The 16,912-nt window shown below is 44.6% G+C and overlaps 1 protein-coding gene and 1 long non-coding RNA gene across 3 annotated transcripts in view; one reads left to right on the top strand and one right to left on the bottom strand.

Annotated features, from left to right (window-relative positions):
• Positions 1-4,329, bottom strand: part of PTPN1 (protein tyrosine phosphatase non-receptor type 1) — an 84,802-nt gene extending 80,473 nt beyond the window's left edge. Inside the window, exon 1 of one of the 2 annotated variants that reach the window (XM_079979575.1) lies at positions 4,036-4,329. In XM_079979575.1, the coding sequence (XP_079835701.1) occupies positions 4,036-4,239 (204 nt within the window). In that variant the 5' untranslated portion in view covers positions 4,240-4,329. The remainder of the gene's footprint in view (positions 1-4,035) is intronic. The other variant, XM_079979574.1, reaches the window with a different exon arrangement.
• A 2,453-nt stretch (positions 4,330-6,782) lies between these two features.
• Positions 6,783-9,462, top strand: LOC307219242. The gene is made up of 3 exons (XR_013840343.1): positions 6,783-7,999; positions 8,094-8,170; positions 9,391-9,462. It is a non-coding gene; the product is annotated as an uncharacterized lncRNA (long non-coding RNA).
• Positions 9,463-16,912: the final 7,450 nt, after the last annotated feature.

Consider the following 16,912-nt stretch of genomic DNA (forward strand, 5'->3'; position numbering starts at 1 on the left):
ACTCCCTTCCCAGCCTTGGGGGAGAGGATGGGGGACTATGTGTGGGGCAGTCGCCACGCTCCTGGTGCTGTTTGCCCTGTGCTCCTGGCTGCATACTGTAATGTCGTGAATATAAGCTGCACTTTAACTTTTCACAGTCAGAATGGGGGTGGGGGGAGTGAGGCTTATATACAGTATATGTTAAGGATCAACAATATGTTTCACAATAAAGAGTTGAGGGTTTTGAAAACTGAAGCATGGTACCAATGTTTGTATTGTAAATACCAAATTAAACATGTTATTTACAATTTCTGCTAAAAATGTGATATTAACACCGCGTAACTTATTTGAATTGCGTATTAGTTTGTGCTGATCAAAATAATAAATAAAAAGTGTTCCCCCCCCCCCAAACGGCGACTAGACATTCTGTTTTGACGCCCACAATCCAGGTCCCAGAAACCATTTGGCTCCTATCCCAGTTTCTAACACTTGGACTGCCCGCAGCAAACTGAATTCTAAACCCAAAAGCAACTGATGAAGCTGTTCCTCAGGCAAAGAACCTGCGGCTCTCCCCATGTGTTTTGGATTCCAGTTCCAGTGCCAACCAGAATGGCCAAAAGTCAGGGAAGATGGGAGTTGATGGCTACGCTCTACCTCCACGACTGGAGGCAGTATGTCTCTGAATACCAGCTGCTGGGAGCCATAAGTGGGAAGACTGCTGTGGCTCATGTTCACTTGCTGACTTCCGACAGGGATGCTAGAATGGATGGGACATTGGCTTGATCTAGCAGCCTGTGGAGGGCCACAGGTGCTTCGTTCCTGCCTTCTAGGATGAACAGTATCTTATTCCAACAGCATCTTTTTTCAAGGTTAGCTGCAAACCTTATTGCTAAACCAGAAGTGGAGAGGAAGGAGTACAGTGATTCCTCCGGTTGCAGACAGGATCCGTTCTGGAGCTCCAGTCAGATCCTGAGGCTTCCACAAGTGGAGGGACCGCTTCTCCACATGTCGGCGGTAGAGTGCTTTTGCGCATGGCAAAACCCAGAAAAATACTTCCAGGTTTGCCTCGTACGTATCCCAAAGGATACGGAACCAGAGGTGAACGTAAGTAGAGGTACCACTCCAGATACGTACAGCTGTGGGGCAAGGTGCCATCCCACCGATTCGTAATTTGCTTTTGCCACATGGACTATACCACAGGTCTGTTTGTTTTATGGGTGTTACACACACACCTGGCAGCCCACCTAGAAGCCCCCAAAGGCCAGCACCACAGAGATGAAGCGAATGGATTTGGCTAGGTAAGAAACAGCGAAGGGAAGACCACTGCGGCAAAGGTTGTTTTTCGGGTGCGGGGAGGACAGATGAACAGGCGACTGAGGAAAGTCTTTGAAAACGAAGGAGTTTTTTGAGAACAATTTACTGCAAAGGCAAGCTGGCTTGATAAAAGAACGTGGCAATGATCCCACATGCAGCATGTACCTTTGTGTCAAAACTGAGCAACCCGCCCACATTTCCACTGAAGGACTTGGTGAACCTAAATATTTCAAACTGCTGTGAAGTTTGCTGGTTTATTCAGGAACTGGATGACTCTGTGTAAAACTGAAGCAGGGGTGGGATGGGGAAGGTTAGGCAGTTCAACTCCATGGTCTATTCAATACCTGACAGCTCTACTGACCCCAGCACAGGTGAGAATTTAAACATTTCTCCAAGGCCAGAAGATGCCAGTGTTTATTTCTGACCTGAACTGAACTTGAAGCTGCGATCGTGGAACAAGTATAGACATTTTTCTAAGAATTAGCAGTTAAGTTTTGCAGCACTCTCTTAAATGTGCCTACTGGGCTTTTAGCAGCGAAGTGCTCACAAACGCTGTGAAGTGCTACCACATTAAGGAGTGATTTTATGCAAAGCACATGGTGTAAGACTAGAGAGAGAGTGGAGCAGCCACCTTGACCTAATTTCCTTACTTTGGCTGACATAATTTACCATCCAAGTGATACTATACAATGAAGCTACGAGGAAAGGACAAAATTAGATTGAAGCAAGAGTAACAGCTACACTGGTCTAATGCATTTTGCAAAGTCCTTTCTGAGTGTTATGCCTTCACGGTATCTTCTGTTCTAAGGACATTTGGGCGGGGGGGGGGGGGAACAAAATTCTCACTTTCATAACACACTGAAGAACATAAATGCCACAAGAAGAATCACGGATTGTAGAATTGAAAGGGAGACCCCCAAGGATCATCTAGTCCAACCCCCTACCCCAAGGCATGCAGAAACCTAAACCAATTGTGTATCCCAATCCTACTTGCAGCTAGGTGTGTTGAAACCGGCTGAAATCAATGGGCTTAACTCTGCAAAGGCCTACAGTCTTGATTTCTAGTTCAGTGGTGCAAACATCATTGCTCACCTTCCAAGTTATGCAAAATATTTCCCTCAATCCTTCATAACATAACCGGAAGGAAAGGAATTGATTTTGCAACCTTTCCATTCTCCAAAAGCCCCAGGGCAAGGTATAAATACATTCACCTCCCCTGCAAAGGGAGTAGTAGCAAAGCCCAATCTCTCATATTGATTTAGCCTGGCAGCGTATGAACTAAAACTCCATCAATATCCATTAAAACACATCTTACAAACTCCATGCCAAAACAGATGCTCATTAAAGAATTGGGGAGAAAGCCCTTCTCTCAACCACACCATTGATTCACCCCAAACCCTGAGGCAGCAAAATATTTGTACAAGTATTTGTGCACGGTTATTAAAAGATATACAATCATTTTTATAATAATGGCAACTGATTTCAGTGACTATTCTTGCCTGTTACGTCCTACCTAATGCAACTTACTCGAGGAGAGAATTGTTCCAAAAAACTTGTTAAATATATGAGCATGACTCCAATCTTCAGACCACTGTTATGCAATAGTGTTAGGGAACATTTTCAAAATTAAAGTCAGCATTATAAAAACTGACAAAAAAAAAAGGATTAAAAAAACCCAGTTTCAAGCTAATACATATACATGTATCACAAAATATCCACACACAAAAAGATATTCGGGTTTTTCAGGTTCCAGGTAGGCTACCCGTATTAGTACAAGAATATATAGGAATATAGGACAATAAAGCAAAATATGCTTGTGGAATTGAGACGCAAACGACTCTTAATGTCCTTAGCCGGGGAAGGATGTAAAAAAGGTTACTTAATTCTAAACCTAGACTACTGGAAGACAAGTAGAGTAACACTCTTCTTCACAAGGGGAAAAGGGATTACTAGAATTATTTCTTGGCAGGGCAGAACGATGGGTTGTTGTAGGAAGCTGTTAATTAGGGAAGAACAAACGGAGAAAGAGTTACCCTAAGCAGATTGCGCACAGACATGTCTGGGAGGGCATGCCAAGAGTCAGCCCCCCCCCCAGCCCCCAAAAAACCTTGTACAAGGGGGCAGAGACGCCGGAGGGGTTTGGAAAGAAAGAGCATTGCTTCGAGGGGCGGAACAAGGATAAAAACAACGGAGCCTCTCTCACTCTTCCCAAAGCAGATGTGTTAGAAATGAGATAAAAATGAAACACACCAACAAGACCCACAATTGTAGCAGCATAATCTCTAAAGGGCTCGACAGAACCTGACAGGGAGATGCCTCAAAAGGGAAGCTGACCAGAAGCGGAGAGCGCACACAATGCGCTCCCTTCTATGTCTTCCATGCTAGCCGAGCAACAAGGGAAAGGGGGTCAAAAAGTGGGGCAGGAGGAGGAGGAGGAGGGGGGCTCTCCATACACACACAACCCAAAATTAAGGCTGAGGAGAAATGCAGTTTTTTTTTAAGTAACACAAAACTCTATTATGAGTGAGAGGCAGGAGTAGGGGCAAGGAGCCCGAGGCAAGGGGCGAGTCTCTAGGGCAGCAGAAAAAGGAGTTGGGGGTGGAGAGGTGGGGAAGGGCGGACAATGGGGCGGCGGCGGCGGAGGAGGAGGAGGAGGACGGAGGAGCCCGAGCTCGCTCGGTCGCGCTCCCGGGCGCCGGCGCTGCCCGCCTGGCTGCTTCTCCGCGCCCGGCCCCGGCTCACCTGGTAGATGGCGGCCCAGCTGTCGGCCTGGTCGAGCCGGCGGAACTCCTTCTCGATCTCCATGGAGTAGGGGGCCCGGGCCCGGCCGGGCTCCTCCGCCTCTTCCTCCTCCGGCTCCTCCACGGCGTCTCCCGCTGCCCTGGGCTGCTCCAGCTCCGGCTGCTCCCAGGAGCGCCGCGGCGGCTCTTGCTGCCTGCTCTGCATGGGCAGCGCCTCCCCTTCCCTCCGCTTCTCCCCTTCCCTTCGCCAGCCCACGGGAAGCGACGCAAGCGGCCCGGCCCCCGAGCCTTCCGGGACGGCCTCCTCCTCGCCGCTCGCCGCCTCCCCAAGAGGCGAGGCCGAGGAAGAAGGGCGCAAGGCCGGCCGGCCTCCGAGCGAGGAGGGGAGAGGGCAGGGCGCGCAGGGCGGAGTCTGCCCGGGGTGGAGCAAAGAGCTCGGATGAGCTGGGCCAGCCAGGGCAAAGGGGCGGGGGAAAGAAGCCAAGAGAGCCTCTGAGCGTGTGCAGAGCTCCTCCTGCCGGGGAGGGGGAAGTTGCGCAAGACGGAGGCGTCGGCTCGCCCGTGCATGTTGCGCTTGAGCTCTGCGGTGTTTCTCGTTATGGAAAAGGGTTGGGCCCCAGCGCAGGAGATTCCCGTGCTGATCCAGGCTCCTCTTTGCAAGAGAGAGAGAGAGAGAGAGAGAATTGCAAAGCCCCCCCCCCCACCGTCCGCTCCTTTAATTGTAAGAGGTGGGCGATTTTTGTTGCGTTTACTTTCGCAGGTTTCCTCCCGGGACCCCTTTACTGCCGACGCTCCCGGGCAGGAGCTGGCTGCTCCCGTTCTGGGAAAGCAGATGATCTAGATCCCCCCCCCCGAAAGACAACATTCGTGGGGCTTGTGGCACCTTCGAGACTTCATAAACAGCGGCGTAGCCAATGTGATGCCATCCAATATTCTGGACTACAGCTCCCATCAGCCCCATCCATAATGCTCTGGCATTATGGGAGTTGTAGTCCCAACTCTTTTTTTTTTTTGAAGGGTTCTCCACGTTGGGTACCCGGGTAGACGAGAGACGACTTCATCAGATGAACGCCATATTAAAACCTATTTCTTTTATGGTTTTTAGTGGCATGGGCATGTTAATCTGTTGCAATAACAATTATGAAAGAGTTGTGAACCTTAAAGAATAACCAATTTAGTAAGGCATAAGCTTTCATGGGCTACATCCCAATTTGTCCCACGTTACAGGTGCATATACATATAACTGGGGGAAGGGAATTGTAAATAGTCGGGTCACAAGGAGACAAAAGTGTAGAAAATACAAAATGTGATGATTACATTAACCTGGACCATTCACACATGAAAACATCTACTTTGCATCCATGCTCTGGGACTGCTGTATGTGACTCATTACTCTCTCTGGCCTGGTTCACAAACTTCTTATTATTTGAATTTGTCATTTGCTTTTTCTTGCCCAGGCAACTCCAAGCAATTTACAACCGAGCCAATAGACAGACGGAACTACTCACATTGATATACATTAAATCCAAGAGGGGGAAAAAGAAATACATTAGAAACATCCCACCCACTTCTAAAAGGTCACAGATATTTCAAGGTCAAAGGCCTGGTTATAGAAGAATGTTTTTTGCCTGGTGCCTAAATATATATAACAATGGTACTCTAAGACAGTGTTTCCCACCCTTGGGCCTCCAGCTGTTTTTGGACTACAACTCCCATCATCCCTAGCTAGCAAGACCAGTGGTCAGGGATGATGGGAATTGTAGTTCAAAAACAGCTGGAGGCCCAAGGTTGGGAAACACTGCTCTAAGAAGAGCAATCCACAAGAGGGGAGTCACTGCAGAAAATTCCTGTTCTTGTGTTGCTACCCCCCCCCAGCCTCTTGTGGAGGGGCCACACGAAAAAGGGCCTCGGATTAAGATTGCAAAGTCCAATGCTTTATTATACAGTGCTATGGTTTATTAAACCATGGCTTATGGATGAACCCAGATGAGCACCTGGACTATGGCTTATTAACTATGGTTAAAGTTCTCTCATTAAACAAGGTTTGGTGTATAAACCTCCTGGAACGTTAACCATAGCTTACCATTATGTGCAAACTCAAACCTCCTTCTTAATCATGATTAATGAGCCATCTCTGACCAAAAGCTATGGAGCCACGAGTGAAGAGTAGCAAAAGAATTCCAACAGCTCTCTAGGCTTGGCTGCTCTGTGGCATAAGGTTTAGGTGGTCATCTGCCAGGCACCACAGCTTCAACTATGGTTTATGAACTATGGTTAACATTAACTATGTCTTAGTATTATGCGTGAACCAGGCCAATGGCTCTCTTTGCTCTCCACGGGTTGCTTTCCTACTAGTACGGCATCCATCCCACATCCTGCTACATGCAAACCATGAGTAGGTCTTGCCCCATAAGCAGTAACAGTGATGCTGCTAAGAGCAGCTGCTCCTCTAGGCTGGCTGTTAAGCTACTTGCTCCAGGTGCAAATTTCATGACAGACAGTTGTGCAACAGGTGAAGGTGTCTGTAGCATGGAGTGTGTGTCATAAACAACCCTGCACCTGCTATTCTGCTGTCAAGCCACTCTCAAGAGCTTTACTGGAGCAACCCCATACACAACCCTTTTTATATTAGATTAGAGTTTACCTTGTTTTTATTTTATAAATGTATTGCTTGCCTTTTGTGAATATTCTCGGAAGCCGGTGAACGATTAAACAAACACGTAGTTATCTACAGTACTTTTTTTCTGGGGGGACGCATACCCCTAAACATTTCGTGCATCTAAGTTTGGCCTCATTGAGGAGCAATATTTCAATATGAGTAGGAAAATGAGAGTACCCCTAAACATTTTTTTTAGAAAAAAAGCACTGGTTATCTATAATATGTTACAGGAAAGCACACACACACACACACAAAACAAAACTGTCTTTGCTGTTCAAGATCCACTCTCTCCTGGATGCAAGATCAATCACTGTTTCTGTGTTGCTAGGGAGTGGAAGATTGGGATCATCATTATTATGCTTTATTAAATTTGTATCTCACCCTTCATCTGAAGATCACAGGGCAGTTCACAACACAAAAATACAAAATCAAAACACAAAACACCTAATATAATAAAAACAAAAGGAAAACAAACCAATAATCCCCCCCCCCCCGCCAAATACATATTAATATTAATCATGCTCTTTCCCAAAGTCTAGCTTAAGCCAGCACCATAAGGTCTGTGGGGAGGGTGTCAAATGTTGGTCTCGCACAGTCCCTGAGGAGTGGCGAGGGCATTGAGTTCTGATAGGATTTTACTTGGCCAGCTTGACCTATCAAGCAAGTTAAAGGGTGTCACATGGGTTGCAGGGAAAAGAGTTGGTTGACTCAGGCTATTGGTCCAGTATGTAATGCTCCTCTTAGTTGGTACAGATGTGCCAGGGCCAAGTAGAGCTGTCTCTACTCCTGCCGTGACATGAATACAGGATTATTCTGCTTATGTCTTATCCAGCGTATAGTTATAAACTTAAGTAGGGATTATGAGTATTAATTTCCTGCAAAAGTGTCATTATAAATTTTTAAGGCTTCGCTGGGTTTAAAAAAAAATTAAAAAATGATGTGCCAATTATGAAGCAGTCATTAAAAACTCACATTTGCAATTATTATATAGACTATGGTGCACAACACACGTTTGCAAATTGTAGAATAGATGGACCCTACAGACCTACCAATTTTGAAACCTGTGGAATGGGGCTCTGAGTTTCATTTTTCAGCTAAGCCAAAGCATTTCACCTGTGATCAGTGTATTCCGGATTTGAAGATGAGCTACAGTGACATCATTTTCCTGCTCAGCTCTTGTAAGATCTATCTGTAAACAAGATCCACAATGTCCCTGCACTCTGGCGTTGTGAATACAACTCTGTAATTGCGTTTGGCTAACAAGCAGCAGTTCCAGTAGACTGGTTCTCCATTTACAAATGGGGAGGTTAGTTGTCATTCCCATTCAGCTCGCCTCCTGCTATCAGATTCTACATAATTGCTCCATTATTCCACATTAACATCTCTGTTTTATTTAACAGGAAGATGGTCTTGTATTAAACAAGGCTGATACTTTCTGGCAGCTGTTGGAATGCCTTTTGGGTATTGAGAGCCGCAAGTATGTTCCTTATTTCCTTTCTTGCTGTTGATGGTAATTTAAGTTTTCAGAATGTTTTGTATCAGGAGCCAACATGATTCAGTCATTCATTCAGCAACACTATAATTTCCAAGAAAAGCTTTTGGAGCCAACGTATTACAATAAGCAAGGACCATCTTAGTATTTCCCAAAATTCTCATAGCTGAGGTGCACTACATATGAATTAAAATGGGAAGAATCAGCAAGCTACATGCTTATATCACAGAAAATTTAGGGGGCCCCCTCACCCCATCATGTTTCTGGAAGAGTCAGTTACCCCAAACAGTCCTCTGTTCGAAGGGCTGTGCAGGATAAAAAATGGTTTCACCTTCCAGTAAAACAGGATGTTTGGGTAGTGCTGGGTTTCTTTCTCACTGGATGAGAAGCCAGTGGTCTTTCAGGTGTTGCTGGTCATGCTGGCTGGGCTGATGGGAGCTGGAACCTCAATGTGGTTTAACTATCAATCTGTTTTCCCAGGGCATTCTGGGAATTGTAGGAGAACTAGGGGTTCTCCTAGCAACTAAGCACCCTTTACAAACCACAGTTCCCAGGATTCTTTGGGGGAAGCAATGACTGTTTAAAGTGGTATGAGGCTCTGTTTTGCACCCAGGATTGGGGGGCAGACAGTGCATGTCACATGAGTGTGACGTCCAGTGTGTGGCGCATGTTGCACGTGTGTGAGATCATGTGCCTGTCACACGCCACACATGCGATGTCATGCACCTGACACATGACACATGCGTGATGTCACACGTGTGACGGAGCCCAGTGTGGCATGGCTTCCCCTCTCGCGCTCAGGAGGAGCCAGCCACCGAACTGCTCCATGCTCAGCCATTTCCACCCCCTCAACATGGAGAGGGCCAGCAGGTTTTGAGGGGGCCGAAGGCACCTCTGCCCCTAGGATTTTGGTGTGCCTGATACTGCTTTAAATGTATCAGGCAGATGAAGCCCAGGGATGGGCCTCATTCAAGGAAGTGGACTAGGACTTCATGGAGACCTCCAGCACCACTGTGGATCCTGTTTCAGGAGAGCAGCCCAGGTTGGAGGAACTTCTCTATGAGGAAAGATTGCAGCATTTGGGCCTTTTCTTTAGTTTAGAGAAAAGTCAATTAAGAGGCAACATGACAGAAGTGTATAAAATTATGCATGGCATACAGAAAATTGCTAGAGAAATTTTTTTTCTTCCACTTTTATAATTCCAGAACCCATGGCTATTACTGAAGTGCGAATGGAGTAGGCTCATGTTTTAAATGCAAACTGAATTGGATTTTCCCTTGCTCTTGTCCTTGCTCTTCCCGAACTAAAGATAGATAAACAGACAAATGCCAGGAAGTGGGCAGAACTCTAAAATAAACTCATATGCACACACACACACACACATTTCTCTACACACAGAAAGCAAACAATGAATCTACAAACAACCATCAACGGAACTCAGCAAAAATGCAGCCATTCTACGTTCATTGGTTGGAAAGAAGCGCTCATCATCATCCTGTTTTGCCTGGTTCCACCAAATTCCTGGAAACCAATGCAAGCTTGGCTGGCAAAGCTGGGGGGGGGGGAGGAGGAGAAAATTAACACAACATTTCATTCGAAAAATCAGAAGGTAGCCATTTATTCAGATCACCATCACTCCAATCCAAATTATTTAATAGCTGTCATCAGTCATCAACATTTGCTGGAGGACAGTATTCTGAAACAGGCCCGTTTGTTTTTTATAAGGGGTGTCACTCTTTGAAGGCCTATATGGCACAAATCTGGTAATAAACCTTAAGAAGGGGGAGGAGGGGTCTTCAACAAGTTGCCCAACAAGAGTTAGCCCCTAGAGAGGAGGCAAGTGTGAAATGGACCACGGTTATGGATGGAGTAGAAGTCAGGCAGAGAAGGAGTGCATTGCAGAACAAGCCAATGAAGACAAACTACGCCCCTTGGAAAATGTCTCTGATCTAAACCTCCACTGCCTGGAGGAAAAAACTGAGGCATGGTTAAGGAAGGTTGATATAAAGTTTACAGCATGCTGTGCGTTAAAGGAAAAGTACATGAAAATGATGTACAGTGGTACCTCTGAATGCGAACAGGATCCGTTCCGGAGCCCTGTTCGCATCCTGAAAGGAACGTAAGACGCAACTGCATGTCTGCACGTGTGCAGGTCACGTTTTGCCGCTTCCGCTCATGCACGTGATGTCATTTTGAGCGTCTCCGCATGCGTGAGCGGTGAAACCTGGAAGTAACGTTTTCCGTTACTTCCAGGTTGCCGCGGAGCACAACCCGAAAACGTTCAACATGAAGCGTATTCATTCCGAGGTATGACTGTATAGATGGTGTTTAACTCCAGTAAAACTTGCAAAAATGTACAAAAAAATTTGTTGAATATATGTTGGAAATGCAAAGATAATGAGGGTACATTTTTCCATATGTGGTGGACCTATAAACCAGCAAAAGCATATGGGGAAATGATATATAATGAATTAAAGAAAATGTTTAAAATGACACTTAGTAAAAAACCAGAGGCTTTTTTATTAGGTATAATAGGAGAAGAAATCCCAAAAGAGAAAAAGGCCCTATTCATGTATCTGACAACAACAGCGAGAGTGTTATATGCCCATGGATGGAAGGAAGAAAGAACCCCATCAAAAGAAGAATGGATAGTGAAATTGATGGACTATACCAAAATGGTGAAAATGACAGGGAAGATCAGACACCAAGAAGACAAAAGGTTTTAAGGCATTTTTCATCTCCGCCAAGCTAAGCAGTTGGCTCCTTACCTCTCTCGCCCTGACCTAGCCACTGTGATCCACGCGACGGTCACCTCTAGACTGGATTATTGTAACTCGCTCTACGTGGGGCTGCCCTTGAGACTGACCCAGAAACTCCAGCGGGTGCAGAATGCCGCAGCGAGACTCCTTACGGGGTCTTCGCTTAGAGATCACATTCATCCGGTGCTATACCAGCTGCACTGGCTCCCGGTGGAGTACAGGATCAGGTTTAAGGTGCTGGTTTTAACCTTCAAAGCCCTATACGGCCTAGGGCCCTCGTACCTACGGGACCGCCTCTCCTGGTATGCCCCACAGAGGAACTTACGGTCTTCAAATAAAAACACCTTGAAGGTCCCAGGCCTCAGAGAGGTTAGGCTGGCCTCAACCAGAGCCAGGGCTTTTTCAGTACTGGCCCCGACTTGGTGGAACGCTCTGTCACAAGAGATAAGGGCCCTGCAGGACTTGACATCTTTCCGCAGGGCCTGCAAGACAGAGCTGTTCCACCTGGCCTTTGGTCAGGGCGCAGCCTGACTCCCTCCTTTGGCAATCTTTACAAAACTTTAGTTTATGGTTGCCATCAATTTTGATTTTAATTAATTTTTATAATGTTTTTATAATGTTGTACTGTTTTAGTGTTGTTAGCCGCCCTGAGCCCGGCTTCGGCTGGGGAGGGCGGGATATAAATAAAATTTATTATTATTATTATTATTATTATTATTATTATTATTATTTAAAAAGAATGAATTACCGGTAATTGTGTGGAATACCTGAAGGAGCACTGCAAACACTTAAAAACATTAGCAGGCTTATAATAGCACCAGTGATATAATTAGGGTAGATTTTGAAACAAGGGAGATGAATAAATTAGATAAAGATATAAAGACACAGAAAAGATAGTAGGCAATGATGGGAAACCGGGGAGGAGGGTGGGCGGAAGTCCGGGGGTTGAAAACCCCCAAAACATAAATGTTTTCTTGTGTTGATATGAATGTAAAAATGTAAGCAAAAAATCCTTCCTTAAAATAAAATATTTAAATAAATAAATAGAAAAATCGGTACCTGCTGTCTTGCAGGATTTCTTCAGGAGAAGAAAAGGCTGCATACACAAATCTGCAGCAGAGTCCCTATGACAATTGGATGGCGTCTTGTATGCCTCCTTCCGGCAACTCCTGCAACCAAGCTGGTGTTAAATGTATTGCTCTGCTCTGCTTTGGACCACATCAGCAAGGCTGGGGGGGGGGGGTCTTCTTCTCTGAGTACCCCAGGATCTGCAAACACACTGCCCCAGGCATGAGCCCCAGGGAGATCACTTCAAAGCTGCTAATGCAGCAAAAAACACACAACAAAAATAAAAAACCATGGGAGACAGACAGTTACCGATATCTGCAGCCACAGCAGCTGCTGTGATTCTCCAGCGCTTTGACTCCATCCCCGGAGGTGCACTCTGTTGTCTCTCAAGACAAATGGATGTCAACTTGTAAATATCAGTTTCTGGGAATCACAGGTGAGCAGAATGCTGTTGCAACCATGTCCAGCTTACAGGCTTCTCATAAGCATCTGGTTGGCTACCATGAGAGAAGGACGCTGGACGTAAGTTCTTAAAACAACAATACCGTAAATTTCCAACATACTGTACATAAAGTACGGACAACAGCAAACCAAGACAGAATCAAATTAACAAAACCCCTTTGCGGGTCTTTGCAGCAGAAACGATAAAGCTAGCAACTGTTTCCATGATGATTTGGCTTGTATGAGCCACTAAGCAGGCCGAATGCCATTCAAATGTCCTGGTCTAGTCCTGCGAACTGAAAGGGTAAGCAAATTGCTTTAGTCGGCACCCACAGCTACAGATCTGGAATTCCATCACTCCTGCCATGTAATTTTGGTTTAGCTGATGCTTCTGTGGTTACATTGTGTTGTTCGTGTCCATGGATCATTTCAGCACCTAGTGAACATTTGGGGGTTGGAAGCAAAGCTTTGGGATCCCACAAAATGACTCTCAGTGCTTAGGCCTTTTTTAAAAAATGGATATTAAATTTGATCGTCTATAACTGCTTCCTGGCTTTCCTAAATTATGGTACTATTTCAACCACTTTTCAGAACCTGGCAATTTAACTTGGAATTAAAGGGGAGAAACATTTGTAACGGATAAATGCAACTGGATGGTGCAGGGTAAAAACAGGGCAAAACTGGAGACATTCCCTTGATGTCAGTCTTTGAAAGCCATTGAAGCAGTAGAGCATATATAACGGAATAATGATATCATTCAAAAATAAATCTATTAGAGTTCATATATACAATATAACAGACTAGTGGCACAGAATGTCAAGCCATGTGTTCAAGATAGGTGTCAAAGGTCAGTCTCACAATGGTTATTCAAAGCTTTCAACAGAAGACGTCTCAAAAGTCTAAAAAGTAAAGTTTTCTCAATAGTTTTTCAAAAGTTTCAACGGAAGACGTCTCAAAAGTCTCAAGGACAGTGTTTCCGGAATGATACTACTGTTTCGTAATAGACTTCATCAGCTGAAAATACAATACAAAACATACAACCATTGACATTCGGACACAGCTTTATTATTTACAGTATTATGGGTAAATCAAAAGAAATTTGGTATTAGGCAAGATTTTGAACGGTGGTTATGTCAGCAAGAAACCTGTTTCATTTTTCTGTTTAAATCTATTCATGGGGGGGGGGGGCTAAATTCTGAACTTGATTTTAATTGCTTTGTTTAAATATTGCTGTACGCATTATTGTTATATCTTTGTCCTGTGTAACTGCTTCTTATGGGTCTACTTTGTATTCATATGCTGTACTTGCTATACTGTCTCTTTAAGCATATCGTCATTAGAAACACTTGCGGTTTACTTGAGATATCCTATGCAATTGAGTTGCAAGTACCAGCAGCTACATTACTAGTGAACACTGATCCGTAGCATAAATCTTACTTACATATTATTGTGAAAAATATTGGGTACGTACCTTTCTTTATACACTTTGTTTTGTATATTCTGTTTTATTATACAATGTGTATGCAGGTAGCTCAATTCTGTTATCATTCATTGGTTGTTGCTCTAACAGTTATTAGCCTACGTGTTGTGTCTATATTTCTGTGATTGGTTCTCATTGCAACACAGAGGTTTGTTTTGGGCACATTGAAGCAGTATAAACAGTATGGCTTTGTTTTGGATCATTCTTGCTTCCAACCCTCCTTTCCCGCATTGCTTCCACTGGCCTTCAAACTATTGTACGCAAACACGGGGGGGGGGTATCCCTAAATTGCACGAAACCCACAGAGAAAGCCAATGGGATGTGGAAACAATATAAGGAGTAATCAATGGCAACAGCTGTTTGCCACTTCCTAACTTTGGGAATTGATTCTAGTATTGAAGCAATAACCCCCCATTTGGGGAAAGCTGGTTACATTACTTTGGATTATTTACATCAGATCATTCTTTCTTTTAAAGAGATGCATAAGAGGCTAGAAGGCGATTTTCAGCTGCCAACCTTGAAAACTATATAAGTTTATTTTAATGAAGCAATGAAGTGAGATGTAGTCCAGAGATCTCATCATAAACAATGCTGCAATACATTCTGCGTAGGTTCAGCTTCACAGGGAATTTTACATTTTCAGTTTATTTGGTTTTTTTGGCTACAATGCGAATCTGTTTCACTAAATGTTACACTACGAGACTGCATATTTTCTTATGTACTGTTGCGGCAGTCCATTGTACTGCCGTATCTTTCAATTACATTGATTTCTTCTTTGTATTATTTCTTTTATCAAGCAGATGTGTGAACCACTTCATAGCCAACACAATCGAAGCTGTGTGCAACAGGACAGAATGAGATAAGAAATACAAAAGATGCCATTTTCAAAAGCAATAAAACAGTTACTACAGTTGTGCAAATAGTATTCCGTAAAATGATGGGGTCACAGTTCAGGGGAAGCCTTCGTAAACAAAAATGTCTCTTTTTTATGGGTCCCAGATTATTCCATCTGCCAGCTTTGCTCTTCTAGAATCTGGGCAGCTTTCGACCTCAAGTTAGAGTTTATAATAAAAAATACACATAAGGATCTCCTCTGATTTTCATAAGGCTCCTGTACATGGGAATAGGAAGTTTAAACCCTCCCTCGTCAACCACAGTTCTGATAAAAATCACACCCACCCTCCGATTTGCAACATTGCTATTAGCTTTAAGAAAAAAGAGCCCAGTGGAACCAATAGCATATCTATTTTATTAAGGCTAATGGCAGTGCACAGGCGTGGGGTGAAAGGCATGCGTAGTTTAGTCCTTAACCAGTTGACCTGTTGGGCTGGGAACAGGTAATGATTTTCCCAGCCCTGGAGAAAAGATAAATATTACTGCAAAACTCAAGATTGTTGCTAGACGTCACTGTATAAGTCTCTAAGCAATCGCTTGTCTCTTCCCACTCCCTGCTTTTTTGTGTTTTGTGTGTTTTTTTCTATGTAGTGTTCATTACTTTATTTAAAAAATGCTGGTATTAGGGATTTAAAAATATGTGTAACTCTTGGAAGTAACGCATGTGGTCTACACAACAAGGAAGGGTGACTGCTCCCTCTGCCCTCCCTAAATGGTACCTCTGATTTTTATTTCTTTTCTGGAAATGGATAGTGCAGCATGTATCCTTATCTAAATGTAGCTGATTGTTTGTTATTTATGGGGTGCTGCAGAGTTGTGAAACAATACCTTGCCAGTAGGTGTCACTGCAGTCCATGTAACCGCTGTATTATTCAGTTCACTTAAAGGCTTTTGCTCTCTTGCCCCGTTTTAATTCTAGGTAACCTGAGATAATGTCACATTGGATGGGGATATTCCCTGGTACAACTTGTACTGTCAATAGGATGCTGGAAATAGTTGAAGAAAAATTAGAGGATGAGCAGTGATGGTGTGTGTGTGTGTGTGGTGTGGTGTGGTGTCTTTTCTCAACACCTGATTTTGCAGATACAAGATATTTCATTCTAACATAAGTGTCACCCCAACATATTCTTAGCTATGGAATATGGATTAAGGGTCTACCTTTTATGTATGGGCATGCTCCAGCTTCCTTTGGGGAACGGAGAGATTTACACCCAGTGTGACTTTTGCATCCCACCTATGCATCCATTAGGGACGCGGGTGGTGCTGTGGGTTAAATCACAGAGGGCTTGCTGATCAGAAGGTCAGTGGTTCGAATCTCCGTGATGGGGTGAGCTCCTGTTGCTTGGTCCCTGCTCCTGCCAACCTAGCAGTTCGAAAGCACATCAAAAGCAGTTCGAAAATACAAGTAGATAAATAGGTACTGCTCCGGCGGGAAGGTAAATGGCATTTCCATGAGGTGCTTTGGTTTGCCAGAAGCGACTTAGTCATGTTGGCCACATGACCCGGAAGCTGTACGCTGGCTCCCTTGGCCAGTAAAGCAAGATGAGCGCCACAACCCCAGAGTCGTCCATGACTGGACCTAATTGTCAGGGGTCCCTTTACCTTTATGCATCCATTGTGTCCAGATGTTGGCTGCATTCCACCAACAGACTATGAAATCTTATCGATGGAGGTGCTTCGTGCTTCCCTTTCTTCAACGTCCATCTCTTTCCATTTCGTAGCGATGGAGTCCTTCTGCCTCTATAGGATGACTTGGGCCCTGAGATCAGCAGGGAGGGCCCTGCTTGTCCTGCTGACAGACTGAGACGCAAGTTTGGGAAACCCTGCTTTATTGTACACTTCCCGCAACAAGTAATAGACCAGACATTCCCGACCTGTGGCCCTCCAGATTTTTTGGCCTACAACTCCCATGATCCCTAGCTAACAGGACCAGTGGTCAGGGATGATGGGAATTGTAGTCCAAAACATCTGGAGGGCTGAAGGTTGGGGATGCCTGTAATAGAGGGAAGAGCAGCACTGGTGAGATGGTCTGAAGACTGCGGCAATTGTTACTAGTCACTTTTGTGTTGTTGTTGTTTTACCGTA

Source organism: Podarcis cretensis (assembly GCF_951804945.1).
Source record: "Podarcis cretensis genome assembly, chromosome: 6".
In the NCBI taxonomy this organism is placed as follows: Eukaryota; Metazoa; Chordata; class Lepidosauria; order Squamata; family Lacertidae; genus Podarcis; species Podarcis cretensis.